Source organism: Euleptes europaea, chromosome 10, assembly GCF_029931775.1.
Source record: "Euleptes europaea isolate rEulEur1 chromosome 10, rEulEur1.hap1, whole genome shotgun sequence".
NCBI lineage: Eukaryota > Metazoa > Chordata > Lepidosauria > Squamata > Sphaerodactylidae > Euleptes > Euleptes europaea.
Genome location: NC_079321.1, coordinates 39333910 through 39347679, shown reverse-complemented (window position 1 = coordinate 39347679; position 13770 = coordinate 39333910). Strand labels below are relative to the sequence as shown.

The 13770-nt window shown below is 41.1% G+C and overlaps 1 protein-coding gene across 2 annotated transcripts in view; it reads right to left on the bottom strand.

Annotated features, from left to right (window-relative positions):
* Window positions 1–13770, bottom strand: part of LRRC1 (leucine rich repeat containing 1) — an 81788-nt gene that overhangs the window by 45464 nt on the left and 22554 nt on the right. For both annotated transcript variants that reach the window (XM_056856456.1, XM_056856457.1), the window contains exons 3-4: window positions 5408–5486; window positions 3177–3266 (exon numbers count right to left, since the gene is read on the bottom strand). In XM_056856456.1, the coding sequence (XP_056712434.1) occupies window positions 3177–3266; window positions 5408–5486 (169 nt within the window). The remainder of the gene's footprint in view (window positions 1–3176; window positions 3267–5407; window positions 5487–13770) is intronic.

Genomic DNA, 13770 nt, shown 5'->3' with positions numbered 1-13770 from the left:
TACCACACATCTAAACTAATAATTTGCCACACGAGTTACCATCGAGAAAACTGATCTTGGTATTAGTTTTAGCATACTGAATATATGGAGGTCAAGGGTCCTGCCCACTTTTACTTTAAGTGTATTGGATTTCTCTTGCAAACAGATGGTGAACGGCAACTAGAGCACAAGATATAATTGAACATATGGAATGTGCTTTGAGTGTATGACCCACAACATTATGCTCCTCAACAAGTACCGTTTCCCACCATGTTTCCCCTTTTTCAACATTCAGTGCTGTACGGTTATTTGCAGAAGAAACCAGTATTTAACACACATTATAATTATTCATGCTTGAATTCTAGCCCACCATAAGTTGTCACACACATACACAAACTAAACTGCTGACTCAGAACCATTATATGGGCAGCAACAATTGGTACAAAGTTACCAAGTAGATCTTAACTACTTCCTGAAGATCAGGGGGTGGGGTGTTATTTTTATATAGATTTGTATCATGCCCCCTCACTTTGTATGTGAGCACAACAGCAAGTATTTTATATAAAAGGAAACGTTCACAAAAGGTAGAAAGCAAATAAAACCAGGGCTCCCCCCACCCTTTTCTTTTTAAAAATGCTTCATGTTCTTTCTCTTTCCACCCAGGGAGAAAGTCTAATTTTATAGAACTCCATGATATTCAGTAAGGCGTTATTACAGCTGTTAAGTTTAGAAACTGAGTAGTTCTTTAACTTTCATAAGAATTCAGTGATACCATTATTATTCTCAAAAGACGTAGATTGAAAATGCTGACCATGTATACAAAGTTGGTGAAGTCGAGGCTTCTTAGAGAAACTGAGAAGCATAGCCAAAATAAGATAATTATTGACTATATCAGTGTTGCAGACAGCTTCACTTTTATTACCCAGTGAATAAGTTCAGACACTTCATTAAACTGTAATTATAATTCAAAGCAAAGCATTGGAATTACTGTTAAGGTTCCTTTTGTTTAAAACAAGGAGGACATCTAGCACGTTTGAGTACTCCTCTTCCTACCATTCCAAGAGGTAGGAACTAGATGTTTCTTTCAATGGGGAGGGGATTGCCTGCCCTCTTCTGCTTGGAGGCTTCCACATCTCCTAAAGGGACTACTCCATGTGCTTTAAGCCTTCCTCCATCCCATCCTTCTCAAACAACTTGGAGAAAACTCAAACCTTAACAAGAACAAGTAATACTATCAGAAACAGAGAGGACCAAACACATTGCATAGCATTTTGGGCATGAATGGAATTGGAGGAAAGAAATAAAAGAGACCTGTTGGCCATAGTGCCATCAGGGGATCCACTTGTTCTGCTCCCCCTTTTTTTTAGTGTTAAATTTTTCCAGCCAAGATTGGAAGGAGGGGGGAACACTAATCACCTCTGGTTCATTTTCTGCATGACGACTCTCTGCAGGAATCAGGGTTGGAGCTTCCAGCTCACTCACCCCTCCAAGAACAACTTCTCTGACGCAGAGGCCTGCTCTAAGGAGTCAAGCTTTCTCCGATGCACTCTACAGGGAGCTGTCGTTTTTGCTCCAATTTGCTCTTCATTTCCCTTGCTGCTTTGCACTGCTTTGTGGCCTGTGGCTCCACATTGGAACTCTACTGCAGCATGATGTTGTGGCAAACACTTATGGAGGGCCTTCCTACTATGCTGGTTAGGGAGAATCATGCCCAGCTCACCTTCTGAAAATGCCACTGCATCTGAAACTTCAGCAGCTGACTCAATTGAAGACATAATGATCTGCTGGGAGGGGGAGGAAAGAGGAGACACACTGACAACACAAACAGCTCTTTCTTTTTTTTTTCCTGTAAAGCCTGGATGGTGGCAAAAACAAATGGACAACAAATAACTTTAACAAGGAAGGTTAGACACACGAAAGGGAAAGATCTTGCAATCTAGCCGCTCTGTGAGAATTGGTATCCCATGGAGCTCGAAGAATCCATGCACACTCTGAGGAGGCAGGAAAACAACTGAAGAGGGCAGGCACTCCCCCTCCCCATCACAGGTGGAAAGAGCAATTTAGTTCCTGCCTCCTAGGATGATGGGAAGAGGAGTCCCAAATGTGCCAAGATGTCTTCCTTGTCTCAAACAAAAACTCAATAGCTTGCTCAAGTAGCTGTAATTCCAGATGCAGACATTTTCCAAAGCCATCACATGCATTCAAATGGAAGTGGGGTCATTTCATACATAACCCTTGTCTCCCTACAGTCATCTCTGAGCAAAAGAAAAGTAGTTCCCACTCCTTATCCAAACAACTCTTTAATTAAAGGTTAGATCAGCAAGGAAAGCATTACCAAACCCAGTGGGAGCTCTCACAGTTTCTATCATTCTGTTGACCATACATATCATCATAAACAGGCTAGTCACGCTAAACACAGGGGGAGGGGATTCCTGCAGAATCTCTATTTGCCAGAAACACTGAAAAGCACAAGGTTATATATCTCAACACCCAACTCAGCATTCAAACCAAGGTGGGTTTGTTTTGTTTTGTTTGCTATAGTAGATTTCTATATAGTAGGAAAGGCAGATAAGATACACATATACACACTTCAGCACTATGTTTAGTCACATACAAGTGAAAACAGAAAACTCTCTCTTGTACAGCAGAAATACAAGGCCGCTTTAGATGGGAAAAGGTTGTCTTAAAAAAACCAAAAAATAAATCAGCTTCAACCAATGTTAACGTTTTATCTCCAAAAAACTGCAGAAGTATATGAAGGCCGTAAAAAAATTAGGGATGTTTCATTAGGCATCATCTTATCCACATAATGTATTCAAATTTGAGAATTAGGCTATGCAAAAGTGTATTTTCAATAAAAGTACTTCCCATAATAAAACCATGAGATGAGATGAAGCTCTCATATTTTTTCATTTGCCTTTACTCCAAGGAGCTCAAGAAGGTGTTCTCCCTCGACTATTACCTTACAGTTAACCTTGGGATGTAGATTAGGTTGAGAGTGTATGACTGGCTTAAGATCACTCAATGAGCTTCATGACTGAGTGGGGATACAAATACAGGATTCAATAAACCTCATCCAACACTAACTACTCCAACCACACTGGCAGAGAATAGTTGCTTGCTTAAAGCTACTTATGAGGTCATTGGCTTCCCCACACCAATGTGTCTCAAATTGTTTGTATTCTCAGAGAACTTACTTCCCAATATTTTCAGGTAACGCTTGTAGTGAGATGTCATTTACAGAAAGACACGTTAGATTTTGTAGTTCAGGAAAGCTTTCAGGCAACCTATGGAGAGACACAGAAAGTTTAGGTAAGACATGGGCAGCAGAAAGAAAGGGTTTTGCCCCTGAAGCAGTTTTCCATGCTTTAGCAAACTTGGTGTTGCTCTTCTTCCAACACAGCCCTTACCAGCAAAAATCAATCCATATAAGCACACTAACAAAGGAAGTTTTTACAAGCATAAGAAGCTATGGACAAGCCAGCTCACTATTACCTATACCTTGAGAAGCAAATATTATTTAAAAGTTTGGCAAATTTGGGGAAAGAGGAGCTTTTTCAAGGACAAAGAAAGAGGCCTCCTCTCTTACTATCAGGCAGCTCTACTTCCAATTCACCACACAGCACACACTGTTTTAAAAAGCAAATCAATACTTCATTAAACAGGAGCAGAGCCATGACACTAAAATGAATCCAACCCACCCAATAAAAGCCAAACATCAATCAGCTCCAGGGGCTTCTATTTCTTGGTCCTGCATACCAGGAAGATGGCTATCATCAATGCTGACTGTATTTCAAATGACAATCTGCTGCAGATTAGATGTTACCTTATCTCTTTTAGACTTTAGACTTGTGTCTAAAAAGACCATGGATCACTTGAATCGAAAGCAGAGATTAAGAGCTCACTTTCCACATGGGACTATTGCCTCTAAGGGGCTAATTAAACAACTGCTGTTCTTGTCTAAATGTTTCTTATGTGTTAAACAGGAAGGAGTTAGTCATTGTTAGCGCCAGAGGAAAAATAGCTACATGGCTTGAACCAGTCCCAGGAGCACATTTAGACTCTTGGAAAGCGAAGAGGCACCATGTTGGAACACTAAAGGCAGACCTCCACGTATCCATCAACCTCTCAGTTAAGATTTTATATTCTAGTACAGGTACCAAATACTTATATTTCAGATCCAAACAGAACAGACACATTTAACACTGCCATTTTTCTTGGTAGAGGCAGCAACTGAATATGCTCCCACCCCCATGTACTCTGCAGAGAAAAGTGACAGGTAGTTCATATTCTAGTATTATAAGTACTATGTCAAGCTTGAAGCAGCTCTGAAAAGAATAAGGAATCCATCACCTTTCCTTTCGCATTTTGACACTGACCATTTTTCTGAATCACACATCAAAGCCAAGTTGCTACCAGGTGTTACAGACTTTAAAAATCAGGGCATCTTTCTAGAGACAATACTCTTCCATATGTCTGAACAACTTCACAAACCACTAATAGCTCTTAGAGTGCTCTGCAGCTCATCTTCCCACCCTTTTTTATAGAGGCAGATCTATTTCAATGTTCCTGCTACTGCAGGAATGCATATCTGCAGCACACACACACACACACACACACACTGCCTTATTGTGAGAAAACTATGGCCAGACAATTAACTCACCAGAATGATACACCACAAAAACAGCTAGGGTTACCAAAATATGCACCACTTTTCATTTCTGTGTTTACGCAATGGCTGTGCCTCTTGCTGATAAACTTGGCTTACTAGTGCATAGGGGCACTGGCTTTGAAATTATTTCCCACACAACAGGAGCCACAAGGCCTTCCTGGTCTTGGGTCAGCAGAGCTGCTACAAGCCTGTGCCAGGAACCAAGGGAGGGCAGGAACCAAGGGAGGGCAGTGGGGCTGGACAAGGCAGAGCTTGCAGCCTTATGAGAAGAGGGACCAGATGGTCTGAACCAAAGGGTCACTTGCCTGGGAGGAGAAGCAACTCTTGATGCCCTGCTCACAGATGAATCCTCTTCACCTGCCCTGCCAGTATAGGGGGGAGTGGACTCTCACACACCTGTCCCCTAGGCTTCAGTCTGAACTTGGCACAAAGGCCAAGAGACTTCCTACAGCAGGAAGAAAAATGAGCTGCCTCCTCTGGTCAGTAGGCGGAGCCAAGAACTGGGAGGACTTCCTCTCCAACCCCAGGATAAATTTGTTGATTCTGCCTCTTGAGTTGGAAGAGGAATTAACCCTTCCCTGTCCGCTCTCCTGAGGCTAAATGCGGGGGGGGGGGGGGAGAGAGACTTAGTCCATCAGTGGATAGGGGAAATCTAGTATTTAACACTCATGTCCAACCCTCCATAAACTGCTACGTCATGTAATATTTGAACAAACGTTTGTAGCTGTATAGTTTTGAACTTTTTAAGAAGGTTACCTGGTGAGGGGATTCCCACTGAAGTCTGCTACTTGTAATGATTTGCAGAAGGAAATGCTTTCAGGAATTTCAGGAATATCTGGGGGGGGGGGAAGGAAATACAGCGGTCAGAGATGCAACTGAGAGTCAAAGAGATCCACACAAACAAATGTTAGAAATACCACAAAGCAAGAGACTGACTGGCAACTATAATTGTAAAAGCAATGCTCAGTGTTAGCTGAGATTTATATATAGACCCATCATTTAAGGATTTTGGAAGAATCTAAATGAACAACCCAGAAAATTTCTTTTGGCATTGGCTTTAATCTCTTGCCTCCCCCGCACCAGTCAACACTGTGGTTGCTCTGTAGCATTCCGCATAAGCTAAGGTTAGCATGGCATTCCAGCCCTTTTGGGAAAAAAAACCCACACAAAACACTGTGGTTTGCAAGACAAAACCAACCATTTATGCAACCCTGATCTCCTCCAAAGTCCAAATACAGATTCTAATAGACTTTAGAAAAGGAACCTGGCATAGCATCACCATAAAGTAGAGTCAAACTAGACAAAACCAGTGAACACTCTGACAGCAGACTTCCTAAGTATTTTTCCTGGTGACTAGTATTTACAGGCCTGTCTCCAATTATACTGGGACCACAATGTGGGATGTTGGAGAATTAATCCCCACCCCATTTCATATTCCTCCTCTTAAATAATGTAATTTGAGCTTCTGTTTACCCTGCAAAAGACACAGGGAGTTGCAAGTGTTTCTCCAGTGGGGAAAAACCAAGTAGATCTGCGGAGACTATCTGATGTCAGAAAAACAACACAGGGAAAGGATACCTCTCCATCTTCCCTTGCTATGGACCATATCAAAACTGAGGCCCCATGCAGTGTGATGTCCCTTTAGAAGATTGAGATCTATTATACTGGTGATGTTTATTTTGACCCTAAAGGGCACTGCTACAGAGTCCAGTAGCGAGGAGAGGCAAAGAGATTCTCAGAAAGATTTTAAAGGCCTAAAATTTGGTTATATTCAAGATTTCCCAAATTAGCCTTCACCTCAATAGCCCTGCTTTAACAGCATTTTTGTTCTGGTCACCACACCTAAAAAAGGATACTGCAGAGCTTGAGAAGGTGCAGAAAAGCTTCTCCCTCTATCATGTCTTCCCTTAACTACCTTATTTCCAAGCTGAACAGCCCTAAGCGTTTTAACCACTCTCATACAGCAGTTGCTGTGCTGTAGTCCCCTGATCATTTTGGTTGCTTCTTTTCTCCCTCTCTCATAATACTAGAATGCGAGATCATCTGCTGAAGCTGGAGGGTGAGAGATTCTGAACAGATAAAAAGAGGTATTTCTTCACACAACACATAGTTAAATTGTGGAACTACCTGCCCCAGGATGTGATGATGGCTGCCAACTTGGAAGGCTTTAAGAGGGGAATAGATATGTTCATGGAGGAGAGGGGTATTCATGGCTACTAGTAAAAATGGATACTAGACATGATGCATACCTGTTCTCTGCAGGATTAGATGAGCACACCTATTATATTAGGTGCTTTGGAACACAGGCAGGACAATGCTGCTGCAGTGGTCTTGTTTGTGGGCTTCCTAGAGGCACCTGGTTGGCCACTGTGTGAACAGACTCCTGGACTTGATGGACCATGGTCTGATCCAGCATGGCTTTTCTTATGGTGTTATGTCGCTCTGAGTTACTTTTTTTTTTAGTAACATGATTTTTTACTTTGGCATAAATCATTAGTACATTGGCTTAATCCAGTATTTATAACAATCACTGACTTGGTAGAATCAGCAAATTTGCTAGAAATAATGGTGTTCCTAAAGAATGGTGACATGTGATTTGCAAAGCAGAGGTGGGGGGGGAGTGAACCGATCACCCTCCCTAAATGGCATCCTTGCATACACACACACATTTTGTCATGAACAAGAGGTTCTGAGAAACTGACTCTTTCCAATTGCTAAGCACCTAATCAAGTTTAAGGTGTCCAGATAACTAAGCAACAGTTTTCCAACCCTGATTTATCCATGAATTTCCCAGCCAATTTGCTGTTTATTGTTATGTCATGGCAAAAGACAAACATATACAATAAAAGATGCACACAGCTAGTTTATTGTTTATAGTGCTACATGAGAACAATAAATCTTTCCTAGTCTTCTAAACTTTACACAGCTGGGGCTTTAGATGCCTGGGTTAAATCTTTTAAACCATTATTTAAGAACAAACATTTGCTAGTGATGACTCCTGAACCCTGTACTACAGCAAAAACTGTGTGGTCAAGTAGTCAAAAAGGGCAAGAGTCCAGTAGCACCTTAAAGACTAACAAAAATATTTTCTGGTAGGGTATCTTTCGTGAGCCACAGCTCACTTCTTCAGATCTGAAGAAGTGAACTGTGGTTCACGAAAGCTCATACCCTACCAGAAAATATTTTTGTTAGTCTTTAAGGTGCTACTGGACTCTTGCCCTTTTTGACTACTGCAAACAGACTAACATGGCTACCCACTGTGTGGTCAAGGTTGCTGTTGAGATCCAATTATTTCAGCTTTGGGAGAAGATTAACATTTTAAGAATCTCCAAGTATGGCTCTAATATTCAGTCCTGTCTGGGGGAAAATAGGTACAATCAACAAGTGTGCACTTAGCTAGCTACTGTGGAAGCAAAGATCTCATACAGAAGGCAGACAATGTTTTTTCCTCCTTTTTATCTTCTTCAAAATCATTGCCAGTAGGTCCAACATATTTGTAAATTAAACTGCTTTCATTGGACTACAGAAGAATATTCTAAGTACGGTTGCCGGCTGGCCTGGAGAGACGTGTCCTAGGTCTTTAGTAAAGGCTTAATGAGATGTTATAAACTTCAATGCCAGGAAAAGTTTCAATTGCCCATTTCCACATATTAAGTCTCTATTAAAGAGACAGGACATCTTTCTCTAGGCCAGCCGGCAACCCTAAATATGTGTTCTTTCAAATTACAGTCAACCCAGCTCTAGAATTTTCTCTCCCAGTAGCAGCATGCACAACTACAATTATAATACTAGAATGTTCAAAGCAACTCATATACGTTTAGGTTCAAACAAACAGGAGTCCTGTGGCATTAAGCTTAAGCTAAAATAAAAGTTACCATATATGGAACGAGAAATGCCTGATGTTCAAGCTGAGTTCAGAAAAAGAAGAGGCACTAGAGATCATATTGCAAATCTACGTTGGTTACTGGAGCATATGAGAGAATTTCAGAAGAAAATCAGCTTGTGTTTCATGGATTATAGAAAATACCAAGACCACGGTTACACAGCCCGGATAACCTACAAGAACCAATGAACTCTGACCGTGAAAGCCTTCGACAATATTGTTAGGGTCATTTAGAATGGAAGGAAATGGACTTTATACACATTGCTCAAAGGCATTATCCTTTTCAGTACTTTTATGTGCCTGGGATCCATCTTCAAGCACCAGAAGTCCTGGCTCAAACTGAACCTTAGGAGTTCATGCAAGTGCAAAACACATTTCTAGTCTTCATGATAAGAAAGAAAATGTATCAAATGGTGTAAACAGTTTAGCTCTCAATCTATGAGCGAGTACAGCTGTCCAGAGGTATAAACTTGTCACGCCCACACAGGGCTGCCCATCTGTTTCACATGCCTCAAACCTGGCTTATAAGCTTTCTCTCTGTCATGTGTATGCAACATCTATAGTTCTAGTCACTATCACAATGATAAAATTTTGACAAATGAGAAGCATGTACATGGAAAGATAAATCCCAACCTCTGGTAAAAGAATGGATTGAGGACCTTAGAACTTTATCAATATTTGAATACATGGCATATAGACAATTGTGCATAAACTTATTTTTAGATATTTTAAAACCCTTTATAGATATTTTGAAACCCTTGTGTGTAGATTTGCCATCATTGTTGTTACATTTTGTCTCCACTTTATAAATACCTTTTCCCCTCTTTTTCTCTTTTCTGTTCTTTTTGAAAGAAAATTTTAAAAACAAACCACTGGGAAGCATGTGCATAAGCTTCCTTAATGCGTAGTGGGCAAGGAGAATGTAAACACATCAGGAAAGCAATCAAAGATCTGCAAATCCTGAAAACCAGCTACAGTAGGTATTTTATGATATCTAGCTTCATTTAAAATCATGCTACATTTGGCTTTTTTTAAAGGGCCATTTTGATGACATGCCATGTATTTCCAAATTTTCAGTACATGGAATATACTAAATATATAAGAGCTACTTAAATAGCGTATCAATACGCAACAAAAGTTCTAATTATGTATAGAATTGACAGATGTGAACTTGTTTTCCTCACTCAGTTGCTAATTTAAATGTGCATCTCGGCCTCTACAATGGCTAACCAGGTACAGGTAGGATCATCCCTAATGTAGTTGGGTTAATGGGTACACCTCCTTTAAACACTCACAATCTTACACCCAGCATGGTGTAGTGGTTAAGAGCAGTGGACTCTAATCTGGAGAACCAGGTTTGATTCCCCACTCCTCCACATGAAGCCTGCTGAGTGACCCTGGGCCAAGTCACAGTTCTCTCAGAACTCTCTCAGCCCCACCTATCTCCCAAAGTGCCTGTTTTAGGGAGAGGAAGGGAATGTGATTGTAAGCCACTTTGAAACTCCTTCAGAAAAGCGGGGTATAAAAATCTTCACGCAAGTGTGATTTTCAGATGCTCTGGCACAGACCATACACAGGCACAGCTGAACAATGCTATAAAACCTGTAATCAGAGGCTGAGCTGTACTGAGAGTAGCCAACACCCTCCTGTCTTTGATACAGTCTTAGCTGGCCAATGAAACTGCATTTAAAGTTTTAGCCCCTCTGTAGAGGGAAAATACACCACAGACCATCAAGATGAAGAAGAGCTGGTTTTTATACCCCGATTTTCTCTACCTTTAAGGAGGCTCAAAACGGCTTACAATCGCCTTCCCTTCTCCTCCCCACAACAGGACACCTTGTGAGGTAGGTGAAGCTGAGAAAGTTCTGAGAGAACTGTGACTAGGCCAAGATTTGCCAGAAGGCTTCATGCGGAGAGGCAAGGAAACAAACCCAAATTAGAGTCCGCCGCTCTTAATCACCACACCGCACTGGCTTCATTGTAAAAGCATTCATTGTAAGAGCACTGTAATATTCATTGTAAGAACACTGTTTACATTTTCTCAGGAATGAATGCAAGCAAACTTTCTTTTAAAACAAACAAACCAAAAGATTAGAATCTACTGACTATGAATACCCACCACTGGACTCAGCATTTCTAAGCAGAAAGGAGCAGATGTGTTTGATAAGTTTATTTTTTTTAAAAACTAACCTAATTTAAAGTGTGGCTACCTATCACATCCCAGGAATCCTTTCCTATGCAGTCATTTTAGAGCGGGTCATTAATTTGGGTCTGTCAGTCTGAACATTTAAAAAATGTGGTGTCTAATCACCTTAAAAGGCACCGTAAGATTACGGGATAATTGCTTACTCTGGTTAACCAGAACCAGAGTTGTACTCAACTGCAACTGCCCAGAATACCCCAGCCAGCAACTAAACCGGAGGTATCCTGTTGGAGAGTTATTTAACCAGATTGTCTGAACTACTTTCTCATTTCTTTCCCACTACATCTCTAAACCCTGCACTTCAGCTCGAGCTTCTGCAGAGTGCTCTGAATCTGTAAAAGTCCCAAGAGCTTTCTAAGGCCCCTTTCAGATTACAGTTCTAAACTGGACGTTATCCGTTGTTGGTCCGATTCCAAGTAAAGCGATACAGGGACAGGCGCTTCATACAGTTCATTTCAATCCATCTATGAGCTGTCTCTAAAGCGCTCTGAAGAGCTCTGGCCGTTTTAAACAGTGCCACTATTTTCCCCCACCTTTTTTTGCAGCACGTTCTTTTGTGGGGTTTTTTTTTACATTTTAAGATTTGTGCTATAGTGCTAGACTGGTATATCAATTCAATGCATTTGAATGCTGGTGATATAGCACTGAATTGCTATATTGCTCTAGCATCTACAGCGCTAATCTTAGAATGTTCAAAAAAAGGTCCGAAAAAGAACACACTGTGAAAAAAGGCAGGGAAAAAGAGGTCCTTTTGGAAGTGCTTCAGACATTTTAAAGAGCACACAACAGCAATTGAGAAGCGCAAAGACAAGCTGAGAACAAGAGAAAGCAGTTTACATAAAAAAACGGCTCAACCACAGGACACAAGCAACTTCGTATGAAAAGGTTTAAAAAACCCATTAACAGCCAGGAGCCAAACCGGTTGTCTGAAATGACACAAAAATTCCATTAGCCACCAGCTGCTAAAACAGATTATAAGGGCAGTTTGAAAGGGGCCTAAATTTTCTGGGACAAGCCAGATATTACATGCAAAGGCAAACACAACTAAATAACTACAGTATCACTAGCCAAATTGATGTAAAGGAAAAATCTTTCCTTACTCAAATATACCAGCAATCCAGAGTACATATCCTATTTAGAAAATACTAAATTAATCTCAAAATGGCAGAAGGTTTTTTTTGGGGAGGGGGGTACTATTCTGTTCAGGTTGCAAGTGTACATAGCTACAGGAAATATGATGCCACACCATGCAGAGTGATAGCTATATATAAAACAGCTAGCTGAAACCTTGGGACAGATACACGTAATTTATTTCAAACATTTATTTGCTGCCTTTCCAACCAAACACAGTCCACAAGGCAGCAAACATAAAAACATTTTAAAACACAGATAAAATATAAAATCCAATTAAAAACACAAACACACATCACTAGAAGGATGGGCAGTACCATTATTGGGGAATATCAGACAAAATAACAAGATCTTTTAACTGCTGGTAAAGGACACCGGTAGAAGGGACAGATGAGGAAGGGAGACTTAATGCCACAGCAATGCTACAAGAATCCAGCTCAGAGCTCATATTTCATCAACTACTCTTATTTGTCTGCATTTATAATAAACACAAGTGAGGGTTCGTGAAACCCGTGGGGGGAACCCCATCTCGTCCTTCCCTTGTAAGGAAGGGGGGAGGACCCCCCTCATGGGGGAAGGGGGGAGGAACCCCATCTCCCCCCTCACGGGGGAAAGGGGGTATCCCCTGGGCAGGCTCAGCACTCTGCTGTGGGGATGGCCACCGCCACAGAAAGCCGGGCCTAGCCACCCCCAGAGCAGCCCAAATCATCCACCGTGGCAGCAGCACGAGCCCAGGAGCCACTCCAAGTGACTGCCACCATTGTGGTCTGGCCTGCAGCTGACCCCAGCTCTCTATGGTGGTCCCCTAAGTCCGCAGAAAAACCTGCTGGGGATGAGTGTGCCCCCATCTGTGCATTTAAATATCCACAGGCAGAAGGCACACTTCAGAATCAGATACATAACTGAACAAAGTCTTACTTTTTAAAAGTCAACTGGATTAGAAGAAGGGACTAATAGAACAATTATGATATGCTCTTGAGCATGATGGCCTGACCGTAATGCCATCTGAGAAGTCCATAAAGAAGCTCATTTCCATTCAAAAACAAAGAACTGGGAGGTGAAGGAAGTTATTAATGCATATTATTACCTCCTACATCCTCTATATTCACACTGTCTGCTACATCTAGGAAACAATCTTTACTTTAAGCTTGTTCCAAATAACTGTTGTTTAGAAATGACCTCATAAGAAATTTATGGCTTCAGGTGAAACAGTTAACAGCAGTCTCACTGAAGATGGTGGGAAATCTAAGCAAACAGGATAGTAATGTGATACTCAAAGATTTCTGAGCGAATATATCAAAGACTATGAAAAAGGCTTATGGGACAGCCAACACAACAAGTGCTAAATAGAAGTGGTATGAATTTAGTCTTAGGTGTTCTTACTTCAACTTTCTCATCAGAAAAGCATAGCAATGCAAAGCACCAACACCAAAGAGCAAAAAAGGTCACTCTGATGTAGAGACGCACAACACATCCACAAACAGCAACTATAAAAGACAAACCCTGAATCCCAAATGCGGTGGGGTGTTTGTGGGTTTTGTGTGTCTGGTCCTCCCAGATTTAAGACATCTGGGGGAAAATGGAAGTGGCAGATCAGTTATAAACAATACTGACCCAAGTCTTTCAGCAAGATTGACCAAATGCAGAACACAATAGCTATGATGCCGCAACGACTTGAGGGGAGGAGGGGGAGTTTTTACTTCAATGTATAATGAAGTATAAACATTATATAATAAAGCAAATAAATATAATAGTATAATATAATAGTACAAAAAAACAAAACATTAGTGTGTCTTGTTAAGTAGGCAGACACTTAATATGGCAAAGGAGGAAGGGGGTGAAGACATCATGCAGTAGTATGAGAGATACTACTTTGACGTAGCCAAGGATCTATCAAAGTGG